The sequence below is a fragment of the Marmota marmota genome, unplaced genomic scaffold (assembly GCF_001458135.2).
Source record: "Marmota marmota marmota unplaced genomic scaffold, marMar, whole genome shotgun sequence".
NCBI lineage: Eukaryota > Metazoa > Chordata > Mammalia > Rodentia > Sciuridae > Marmota > Marmota marmota.
The window spans coordinates 3358483-3370840 of NW_025999949.1; the positions used below are offsets into that span (position 1 = coordinate 3358483).

Below are 12358 nucleotides of genomic sequence, written 5' to 3' on the forward strand. Positions count from 1 at the left end.
AGGAAGGAAGGAGAAAGGAGGAAGGGAGGGAGGGATGGAGGGAGGGAGGGAAGGAAGGAAGGAGTAAATCTATGTAGTTTTTCTAGGGGAGGTGATTAGGAATACGGCCAAATAACAGGAGTGAGCAGTTTACACAAGGAGACACTCAGTTGACTAGCCTGTATGTGAGGACCTGCCTGGACCCATAAAAAGAAATTCAAATATAACATCAAGGGGATTCCACTCTACACCCATCAGATTAGCTAAAAAAAGGGAAAGAGAATTTTGAGGTTAGATTGGCCAACCTATTTTGGAGAGAGTCTGGAAGGTCATTCTGGAGAGCACAGTTGGTGGGTTTTTTTGAAGTTAACTATCAATTCAGTTTCCAGGAATAAGGACTTCCATTGCAGTGTTGTCTACGAGAGCAGAGACTAGTGAAGGGTGCATCTCTGGAGAGAGGGGATAAATAAACCGTGCTGATGGTTGCCATATTGTTCTTTGCAGCCACAGTTAGAAATAGTCTTGCAATGTGGTTGGTTCTGAAGAGGTCCAAAGTGAGAGTTGTGACCTAAGATACAGGGTGCCTGGTTAAATTTGTGTTTTGATAAAAGCAGCCAGGGTTTTTTTTAGGATAAGTATGTCCGAAATATTTGCCAAACCTGGCAGCCTTAGCCATAGCATAACACAACTTATCAACAATTAAGTTACATATACAAGCAAGTCAACCTAACATGTTTCATAAGAATGCGTATCAAGCACTTTGATAGCTTTTGTATTTATAGGGGAGGTTAATGGGGATGATTTCTTCTTCTTCTTTTTTTTTTGGAACCAGGAATTGAACTCAGGGACACCACTGAGCCACATTTCACCCCTTTTTGGTAGTTTATTTAGAGACAGAGTCTCACTGAGTTGCTGAGTGCCTCACTTAGCTGCTGAGGCTAGTTTTGAACTCGCAATCCTCCTGCCTCAGCCTCCCGAGCCACTGGGATTTACAGGCATGTGCCACTGCACTCGGCAGGATGATTTCTCTACATAAGTAAAGAGATTTCTTTCTTTATATAAGTTAAGAAATACAGTAAGAGAAAGCCTTGAATGGTCAGCCGTTGATTGTGAACTGGGTATTAGAAACTCAACTCTCTATACCTGAGCCTGGAAGGTGTTTTCCCTTGGACTGGGGATGCAGCTCAGTTGTAGTCTTTGTGCTTAGCATGTATGAGGCCCTGGGTTTGATCCTGTGTATCAAAAACAAACAAACAAAAAACAAGTTTTGAACATTCAACTTTTCTGCAATTTCTTTGCTAACATAAGTGACAGTACCTAACTGATATACAGAATATTCTGTTTTAAAAAATATTTCTATGGAATACTCTGGCATTTCTAGCAAATTTAAGTGGTAGGAAAGAATACAGGCAGAATCAGGAGAGAAAAACACCTAAATAATTTAAACCTAGTAAAAAATCAAACTGATAAATCAGATAAGGGCATTGCTTCACTTAGATTTTCTCTTTTAATAGAGAAGCATGCTTATGTTCTTATTTACATGGGTAAATATTAACCAAAGAATACCAGTAAGCACCTATCCTTAACTGTTGCCATAGAGATGGCCAGACAAATTGACAAACTTTAAATTTCCCCATTGGAAAACACATACCACCAAGTAATTTTTACTCTTTTGAAAACTTTTTCTTTTTCACTCTTACAGCTGATTACAAAGAGAGCTTCAATACGATTGGCAACATTGAAGAGATCGCCTATAATGCTGTTTCCTTTACCTGGGATGTGAACGAAGAGGCAAAGGTGAGTGAATTCTTAGTGTTGGTTGGTTCATTGGTTCATGCTTTTCAATTCACACGCCAGCCCTCAGCAGAAGATTCTTTTTCTAAATGCTGTACAGGTAGCTTCCTATTAACTTGAGCCAGAAAAAAAGGAAATAAACCTATTGTCTTTTTCTCCAAGGTCACACATTTTCAGTTATATACTGCTCAGTGCTGATTTTGGGGTGAGGGGAGGTGAGGGGGTTTGTCTCTGCTCTGTCATAGGTGGTGATGAGTCAAGCTGACATCCCTCTCAGGTCCTTCAGGCCACACGCTCCATCTGAGAACTCGGAGCCAAGGAAGATAGTCCAGAAAACCTCTCCTCCCTGCACTGCAGAACCCTCAAACCCCATCTCAGGCTTTTCCATGCAGCCTCCCAAGGCAAGGCAGAGCCCAGAGCTAATGTCTTTGGCTGGGAAAGGGAGGGGCAGAAGCAGGATGGCAGGGCTGTGAGCTTCACGACTGGGTAACGCCCCCACCGTGAATTTGAACCACTTCTTTTGCTGGCTGTTTGACCTTTGTCTGTTCCTCTGGGGACCAGTGTGGTTAAGAAGCACAAGGGTAACACCTTGGCAGCCAGAGGTACACCAAGGACAGATGCCCACCATTGCCTATTGTGGACAAGAAAGCAAACATATGGAAGTTTGCTTTCAAGCCCCAAGTCTCTGATTTTAGGAGAGCTCCAAACAGTTCTGCCAAGCCCACTCCTCTCTGAGTGTCTTAGCTTCTGATCCTTTATCCTTATTTTGTACTTAAGGGAAGGTTCCGGATGAAATCTAAGCGTGTTTTCTGCTTCAATTCTGTACCACCCAGGTGAGCGTTAGAAGACTTTGTCTTCAAACTCACGAGAAGGTCAATGTCAACAACTCCTGTCAATGCCGTATTGTCCTCGGGCAGGGGCAGGCTGGATGAGAAAGGAAACTGGCTGGGAGTTTGCAGCATGACTTCTAGAGGAAGATGAATTGCTCAGTGTCCCATGTCACTCATGAGGAAAACAATGTAGTTGAAATTGGCTTTAGGCTCAAGAAAGGTGGCCCAAATGGGCACATAGTGACAGAATATCAGCATAGCCTTGAGAATCTTCCAGGGGATCAGGGCCTCCCAGGGAAGGAAGCAGACCTTGCACGGACAAGATCAGGTGCCACCCTGAAGTGCAGGGAGAGTGGGTATGTGAGGCCCGTGGCCCCTGCACTGGAGGTTCCCGTGTGCTCTCTGCACTGCACTAACATCCTTGGCTGCCTGAGCACCATTTTTCCTGCCCCTCCCAGTCCCAAGAACTCCACCTCTGGCCTTGTGCAGGTCTGTCTGCACCCTCCCTGGCTCCTGTCCAACCCCTACTCACTGCAACAATGCCTGCCCTTTCTCTTTGTGCCCATTCTCTTGGAAGCTGGATGATGGGACTGGACAACCTGGGGCAGTCTTTGTGATGGCACATCTCCAGAAGGGACTAGAATCCTTAGCAAGTCAATCGAAATTCTCTGGGCCTCCATTCCTGAATTCGAAACAAAATAGACATTTCCAAATGTCTCTGTTATACCAAGCATCATGCTGAGGATACAATGCATGGTGATCCAGTGCTCTGGGGAGGGAGGCAAGGGAACCACACCGTCTGACGGTGTGAGCCAGGGAAGCAGGGCCATCTCAGGGTCACTGGGGAGACAATGTGATCATGTCACTGCAAGTATTTATCAGTGTTAGAGCAAGCTATAAGTAGGAGCTCTAATCATCACTGTAATTTTCATGATCATGCAATCTGTGATAAGCAGTGCTAGAGGTGAATGTGTTAAGTGTTATGTGTCGGTAGGGACCTTTTAAAGAAAATGCCTAATTTGGAAGGGACAGCTCTAAGGTAGACCAGTGAGATAGTTGATTTGGGCCCAAGTTGACCTTTCAGTCCAGTTCACTCCATACCACTCATTGGCCATGTGCAGGAGCTCTTTCTTGTCTAAATGTGTGTTTACACATGTGTACACAAATATACATGTGCATGTTGGTGTGCCTATGTGTGTTGTTCCAGATGGTCAAGTTTAAGTTCACATATGCTTTGATAAATGACGTTGAAGGATATTTTATAATGCTCACTGTAGCAAAATTTGTTTTATTTCTTTAATGTCTATTTTAAGTGACTATTGTTTGGTGGTTGTGATTGTATTGGGTCTGGGTTAATCAATAAGTAATAAAAAATAGTTCCCGTTGGTTTTCTCCAAACTATGGAAGGGCCTTTAAAGAAAGCTGTGATAGTTAAATCTACTTTATGAGAGAGGCTGCAGAGCCTAGGGCACTTCTTTAAGATATTATTGATTTTATAATGAACAAGCTGGAAAAAAAATAGGATGGTGGTTCAAAAAAAGGTTTTTGAACAAAGCCAGCAAACGGTGTCACCTAGGCACAGTGGCACGTGCTGTAATATCAGCTACTCAGGAGACTGCGTGAGGCAGGAGTATCATAAATGTGAGGCCAGCCTGGACAAATTGAGGAGACCCTGTCTCAAAAAATAAAAAGGGCTGGGGAATGGAGCCAGTGATAGAGCACTCCTGGGTTCAATCTGCAGTACCAAGAAAAAATACAAAGTGTCATCTCACAGTGGAATGATTTGTAATTTCCATATTGTAGACTTCTTTTCAGAAGAAGTTATATTTTATTTCAAATTCCTATTGATGACATCCACCCAGAAATCTTTAGGTTTCAGGATCAGGATCACATTCAGTGTCACATGATGCTTTTGGCTTGTGTGGTCAAAGGACACAAACCTGCGATTTCTGCCTTGTGTGGACCACAGAACAAATGTGGGTATATTATACATTTATGTACTTATATTTCAAATTTTAACTTTTTTGTCCACATTTAATAATAAAGAAAAAAATTTAAATCCAGATTCCTAGACTATTTTGGTAATTAAAGATTCTGGCCAGAGTATTTGCAAGGAGAGTAACCTTCATGGCACTCATTGGTATTGGCTGTTCTTTATTGCTTTTCTTAGCCTTCTTTTTTCTAGAATTTTCCATGCATGGCCCTGTTGGACATTTGAGTTTTATACTCTATCATGTCACCCCCAAACAACACATTCACAGCTTGGATCTTTGCTGGCTTTCAGTGTTGGGGAAGGTAGTGACACACCAAGGGTGGGGGGGCTTGGTTTAGCCTGTGGCTCAGAGAAAGGGGTGAGGCGCACCACCAGCATTCCCTGGTTCCCTTGCCAGTCCTTAGTGCACCACAGTGAGTGGCAGCAGGCCGAGGCACACTCGTGTCACCATGGTTGGAGGGAGATGCTGCAACATCCTTTGAATGCCTACCAAAAGTTTTCTTTAAAGGCCCTTCCAAAGTCGTAAATATTGACCTCTGAAGGTGTTTAAAGAAACCCCAGAAGTAAGATGGATCCGCATGTGAAGACCCAGCCACAAGCTGGAGGAGATCCGAGTTTTATTGTTGTCATTGTTTTTCTTTGCACAAGGTTTTGTAAACCAATTTGAAGCAGGAAGTGTCAGAAGAGATGCTACACATGTGCTTCCAGAAATAGCAGCATCATATGAGAAAACTGTGCCTTTTTCCAAGGTGATCATGCTGAAGGATAGCTTTTCCTTGGATATTCACATTTTGGTGCCTCTATTTAGAAAAAAAAAAAAATTCCAATATCTGATACTCTTGCTACATACATTTAATCAAGACCTGGAGATAAGGATCATAGAGTTTTCCAGGGCACACTCTGCTTGTTTCTTCTGTGGCTGACTTACAAGTTATTTCTGTCTCCTCTAGCAGACAGGAAAGGAGGGGACATGAGATGCTAATCATTCAGGTTAATTTAATTATACGAACAGTATCTGCCCAGGGAAGGTGTTAAAAGTATTAGTCACACTGAGGTTTGGGGATTACTCCCAGACTTCCAGGGTGTCAACTGCAGCCTGATTCTGGTGGAACTGCTGTTGCAGGGTTTTTCCACCCAGAACCGGTTTTGCTGGTTGTGCCACAGTGTCTTTCTGCAGGATGACACAAGCAGCCAACTTACTCTCCCACAGGCCTCACTTCTCCCTTGGGGTCTGTGCTGTCCGGAAGTCTAGGTAAGGTGAAAAGTGTCACTGCTATCTAGGTGGGTGTGGCTCTGAGTGTCCACACTTAATAGCCTGGAAACTGGCAGGAGATGGGTGCAGGGCGATGCAATGGAAAGAGTATCTGAAATGGGGTTCAGGCGCCCTGAGTCTAGTCCTGACACTGGAGTAGCTGGCATTTGACCTCCCGTTTCCCCACTTCAGTTTGCTCAGCTCTAAAGTGGCGGGAAGCAGGGAGGAGAGCCCTTCCATGTGATTCTAATGGCAGGACTTGTGTACTACCTTCTGTCATGTGACTCCCATTTACAAGGATGTTTTAATTTTACTTTCTCCCCTTAGTCAAACACAAGTACCTGAAACTAGTTTTGATAGTCACTAATCCCCACAATGAGGGATTCCCATGCAAGACTCCACTGAGTTATTGGTGAGCAGTGAGCTCAGAGTGCCAGGAGTGAGCACGGCCTTTCTCCAGCAGTGATGTCATCTCCAGAGCAGGAGTGCTGCCAACCCAGACCACGGGCTTCCCTTTCTCCCAGGTTTCTAAGGAGAGTCTTGAAACCAGGCCTCCATTTTCATCCAATGCTGTTTTCTCTGGTCACAATGATTTCGAGATTACCCAACCCAGTGTGCTGTCACAACCTCTCTTGTGGGACACAGGAGAAAGACATGAGCATTAAGGTGCTACTTAGTGCCTTGTACTGACATTTGAGAGCTGAGTTTCCTTTTTCGTGTCTTTTCACGAGGGCACTATGCTAATTTCCCCCATTTCTATGCTTTGGCCTTCCCATCATTTATAAATTCCTTAGGGTGAAGGAAGCTCCTTTCTATTACTCTTTTTCTTCTAATTGTTCTGCATCCAACCATTCTGGAATGGTCTTAATTCAGTGAAAATCTTTCTCCTCCCTCTCTACCATAATCAAGAAGGCAAACCCACTACCAAGTCTTTTTGCTATACCTGTGCCTTTATGAGAAACCTGTCATATGATTTGATAATAAGAAATTGTTTCTGTGGGTCACTCTTTTCTGCTCTCTAGTATCCTATGTGACCTCCTATGGGATGAGGTCCACCATGCTTTCCTTTCCCCCTTCCTATTGAGCTGCTGGGAGATTGGCTTGTCCTGCCCTTCCCTTAGTTAGATCATTGAAGAACATTCTTTCTGTATTTGGAAGCTAGGAGAGGACTTTTCAGACAAGAAGTTATTGTCATTCTATAGAGGGCCAAAGACATAAATAAGGCATATATTTTCATCTCTATTAACAAATTTTTGTGGCAATATTGGGGTTGGGCAGACTGAGACTTGGTTGGGGTTGGATGAGGATCAGAGAGGTTAAGAGATGTCATATGTAATAGTCCTTTCATCTCAGATTCTGATTCCTTTCTATAAGGACCTTTGATATCCCAGACACTACAAGATTAGGCAGAAGTAAAGGTGGATCCCTTTAAATCCAGAGCCCATGTTGTAACCATCCCAACAGAAGGGAATCTGGTTTTTTTTTTTGTCTTTAGACCAAATCTTGCTATGATTTTCCTCCTCCAACAAATCTTTAGGTTACAAATTCTTTGTGTCCAAAAAGAAAGAAAATAAACGGTCAGTGTCACTTCCATGAACAAAGCAGTTCAATCAGGTCACCCTGCTTTTACTACCTGCCCTGTGCTCATACCTTGCTACCCCAGGCCCAGTAAAGATAGTTTGCTGGTCCAACTATTCAAACACCCAGAATTCTTCCTATCTGTGTCTTTTGTTGCCCTGATACTTTCCCTGTTCATATCATACATGTCATTGACCAGAATGGACATGGGAGTGAGGACTAAAGAAGCCTTGCCCTCTTCAGGTGAGTGAATATGTGTGTGTGTGTGTGTGTGTGTGTTAATTGGCCTCAAACTATGGAATTCCCTTGCATAATTATTCCCTCACTCTGCATTAACTAAAGATCAGTTCTAGTATTGTGACTCTGAGATGTACCAGTGATTCTTCTTCCTATCTTTGCACATTTATTCGCCATTTCCTCCATATATTTTTTCTGTTGTGAATAGTGGAGACTGTTTCTTATTTTTCTTATTCATTTTTTGCAAAACCTGGCAAGAAGCATAGCATTTAAAAATCTGAAGCAAGAAAGAGTATTTTGTCAGAGAGGATAAGGTTGCAGAAGACACCCACTGACTATCAGCTCTATGTGCTTTGTGATTTAAGAAATTCAATAAACAAATACTCACACTAACCCAACTAGTGAATTGGAAGTGAATATCACATGTAAGCCAATACTCATTTTGTAGATAGATTCTTCTAACTTTGGGTCCTATGGGATGCTTTAAATGAATTGGATTTGCAAAAGAAATTTATGTGTAGTTTTTGAAGCTTTAGGAAAATGCAAGGTGGGAGTTGGGGTGGGCATGTTGATGTTTCCTCTGGGCCCCATTTCCCTTAAGAGTTTCTTAATTATTACCTAGTGTCTGATTTTGCTTTAATATCAAAACAATGGAATTTAAGAACTGAGACTGAGGAATGGAAACATGAATGCTAAGATGAGTTGGCTGACTGAGAAGGAAAATACAAGTGAAGACTGAGGGTAGAAAATTCTCCCATCCTAATGGGAAAGACAGTAGAATGAATCAGACATAACTTTCCTATGTTCATATATAACTACACAACCAGTATAACTCTATATCATGTACAACCATAAGAATGGAAAGTTATACTCCATGTATATATGATATGTCAAAATTCATTCTACTGACATGTATAACTAAAAAGAACAAATAAAAAAAATTTTTAAAAAGTCCTCCTATCCTTAAGGAAGACAGTGAAATTGATTTAGAACCCTTGCATTACTCTGCAGCTGCCCTAGACTTAAGCATGCATTTGGTGCGGCCTAACTCATGGTGACTACACAGTGACAGCAGCTGCCTTACTTCTTATTGGGAGACATAACTGGAGCTGTTGTACAGGGTGACTTACTCTTTCCATTGGAAGTCAGGTGTCTTTCTTTTTTCGCTGTATGAGTTGACCCTTTCTCTTCCCAGTGCCATCTTCTCAAAGTGCAGCTGGTGGTCAGCAAGGTAGCCTTAGTTTTTGCTCCATGAGCTGCTATTGGCAGGAAAAATAGTTTCCCTCGACTTATTATCCCCATTTTACTAGCTTAGAGACAGGATGATAGAAATAGCAGGACTATGATCATAGCCTATGAAAAGGTGGTAAATTGAAGAAAATATGTGCATTCTAATCTTCTTGTACATTGCAAATAATTCAATCTCAGAGAAAAATAAGATCATGCTAATCAAAAGGCTGGCTTGAAATTCACTATCATGGTGAATCTATTATGTTGTTCCAAATTTGCTATTTATCTTCCTTCCTACTTTTTTTTCTGGGTCTTTTTTTCAGCCTTTTTTTTTTTGTCTAAAACATTTAATTAATTTTTATTGTGTCCCCACTAAATGCCAATCAGAATACTTTTGAATATTTGTGATATTTTGATGAATCATGTCTCCAAAAGGATGCTCTGAAATGGACAATATTCTTTCTCTGTTGAACTTTGTGTCAGGACACCAGGGGAGAAGAGAAGTTGTATGAATATGGATATTTAGCCTACAAAAAGAAAACCCAGGGATTGCCCAAAGGAGACCATACTCCTGAGGGACCCATTGCTTCATGACCTTGCTTAACCCTCTCAAAACATGATGCCTTTGCCTGGAAAGTTCTATTTCTGCTTACAAGACAGTCCAGGATGAAATAGGGTTCATAGATACTAACAATCAAAAAAAATTATTGCCTAAGTTGGCCTGATTTTTAATAGGTCGCCTTATGGAAGGTTAAATAATATTATAGGTCATATTCTGTGGTTTTCAAAAGTAAAGATAGGGTTGGGGGAAGCTCCTGGGAGGAGTCCTGAAATATTGAGTTACACACTGCAGAGCTGGGCAAATGGCAGTTTTATGTGTTTGCTGGGGCGTGGTGTGGGTGAAGGAAACTTTAAAAGGGAAAGGTAAACATTTGCTGGAGTCTTTGGTATTGAACTTAAACAAAGCCAGGCCTTTGTTCCAGTTTTATATGGTAATGGATGGCAGGAAAAACTATAAAGCTGGAGTTAATTCATTTATAAAAGGAATAATCTTTGGAAGGCATCTCACTGAAGATATTAATGATTTGATCTTTTGTTAGAATGTGGAGTATCCATGGTTTCTGGCCTGAATTCTACTCAGGGCTCTGTAACTAACAGGTATGAACTGCTGTATTGTGCAGAAAATTAGACTATAGACTTGGGTTTCATAAAATGATGGTGTGTGCTTGTGTGCACAATGACTAATATTTGTTCGGTAATTACTATACACCAGGCATTCTGCCAGGCACTTTATATACGTTATGCAATATTCATGCTTTTAAGTAGGTAGGATTTTTCATTTAACTAATGAGGAATTTAAAGTTCAGACAGCTTAGCTACCTTTCCTAACATAGTGCAGCTAATGTATAATAGAGGTGGAATTCCAACCCTGGGCTCTCCGGTTCTGAAGCATGTGCTCTTCCCACCATGCTTTTTTGATACTGGGAAAATCTAGCAGTGTTATCTCTTCCATTAACTAACTCTGACAAGGTACAGACATTCCTTGGAAGCAGCATGCCCACTTGTCCATGAGGCACTAACCCAGAAGAGGGGAAATTTGTGGACAAGTAGGCCCGGTAGAGCCCCTGCTCTCAAGCCATGTTAGGGCTAGACCCAGAACTGAGACATGGATGTAAATAACTGTAATGTGAGGTAGAAAGGGACAACAACTGATGGAGGGAAAATACTAGAAGAGTTCTAGAGACATAAGTTCAATTTATCTTAAATTTTTTGGTCTACTTTTTATTTGAAAAATATATGATAAATGTATCAACACCCTACATCTAGATCAACTCATTGTTAGTATTTTGCCATATTTGCTTTCCCCTGCCCCCTCCAATTTCATCACTTCTATACTTCAGCACATCCAGAGGTTCCCTTTCTGTGGAATTAGGAAAGACATGAGGAAGGCTGCATCATGAAAGCTGTGTCTTAGGGGTCAGGTAGAATTGAATCATTGGAAGTTGGAAGAAGGAACATGCCTGGTGGGAGAATGGGGTGGCCAAAGATGCAGAGGCTAGAAACAATGAAGAGCAGGGGATTGTGGAGCTCAGGAGAGAAGTTAGACTTGCTTGTTCAGAGGGGTTGATAGAAGTCAGGACAAATGAGAAAGGATGAGACTGGTGGAGAGAATTGGAGGATGGGCAAAAGAGGGTCACAATCTGGGCTTCAGATATCCTGCATTTAGAGGAATAGAAGAAAACGAACCAGAGAAGGAAAGATGGTGAGTAAAGAGAGTAGAGGGAAAGAAGAAAAGAGAAAAGAGGAGGAAGATGAGACGGGTGAGGAAGTCAAATGCTTCAGCGTGGGGGTTTTCAGAGTTTGGTTCTCAACAAGCAGCATCAGCAGCAACTTAGTAAGTTGTTAGAAATGCGAAAACTAGGGTCTCCCACCCAGGCCTGCTGAGTTGGAAACTTTGGGGGCTTGCCTATAACATAGATGTTGGGGGCTGTGGCTGCAGCTGTCTGCTGTACTTGGCCTCAGTGATAGACACTTAGGCTCAGCAGTATGTTGTTTGATTGCAGTACAATCCCTATATAGTCCCCTCCTGTTCTGCCTTCCAGGCTCTTTTTTATCCTCCCAAATAAAAACCCTGCTTACCCATTGTCTGCTTTCTTTGCTATTTTCAGAGTCAGCATGTACTTTCCTCCCTTCTGTATGTCTTCTATCTCAAGACTCCTGCAGGAAATCTTCCCTGGCTGCCTTATTCTCTTTTAAGTCCTTACAGCAAGTGTAGTCTGGATCATCTGACTTAATAGCTAATTATATACATTCCACCTCGGTGACTAGAACAGTGTGTGAACAGTGCTCTTTTCCTTAAGGGCAGGACCTTGCCATAGGGACATTCTTTATTTCACATGGCATCCACATACAGCATCTTCCATAGGATGGATGGACGGATGCTTAGATAGATAATCATAGTCATGCCAACTACGTAGTTGATGCTCAACTTACGTTTGTAGGTAACTAGTTACATAGGTAAGTCGGTAGGTAGGTAGATAACATTTCCAGAGAAATCTGATCAGAGCACTTAACTGTATTATCTTGACAACTTCAGCTACTCATATCAGTCTCAGCTCTCAGGAGGTATTACTTAGGAAAACAAGAGCATAGATAAAGGGGGAATTCACATTTAGAAAAATAATTTATGTTCCCTTAATTCATAAATAAATATTTATTGGTTAACTACTGTGAGCCTGGTGCATTAGAGTTAGCTTCATGGAGCAAACAGATAATAAATGCCAAAAAAAATGCACAACATAAATTCAAATAATGCTAAGTGTTATAAAGAAAACAGGAAAGAAAAATTTGATAGAGTACACCACTGGTCATGGACTGAGGGTGTTGGGAGGAGGAGAGAGGCTACTCGTGTGGGGTGTCACTCTTTCTGAAGAGTTGCCATTGGACTGAAATGTGAATGAGAAG

At 41.8% G+C, this 12358-nt stretch overlaps 1 protein-coding gene across 4 annotated transcripts in view; it reads left to right on the forward strand.

Moving 5' to 3' along the window:
- Grhl2 (grainyhead like transcription factor 2) overlaps positions 1-12358 on the forward strand; it is a 144730-nt gene that overhangs the window by 85000 nt on the left and 47372 nt on the right. For all 4 annotated transcript variants that reach the window (XM_015486346.2, XM_048801931.1, XM_048801932.1 and 1 more), the window contains exon 8: positions 1682-1776. In XM_015486346.2, the coding sequence (XP_015341832.1) occupies positions 1682-1776 (95 nt within the window). The remainder of the gene's footprint in view (positions 1-1681; positions 1777-12358) is intronic.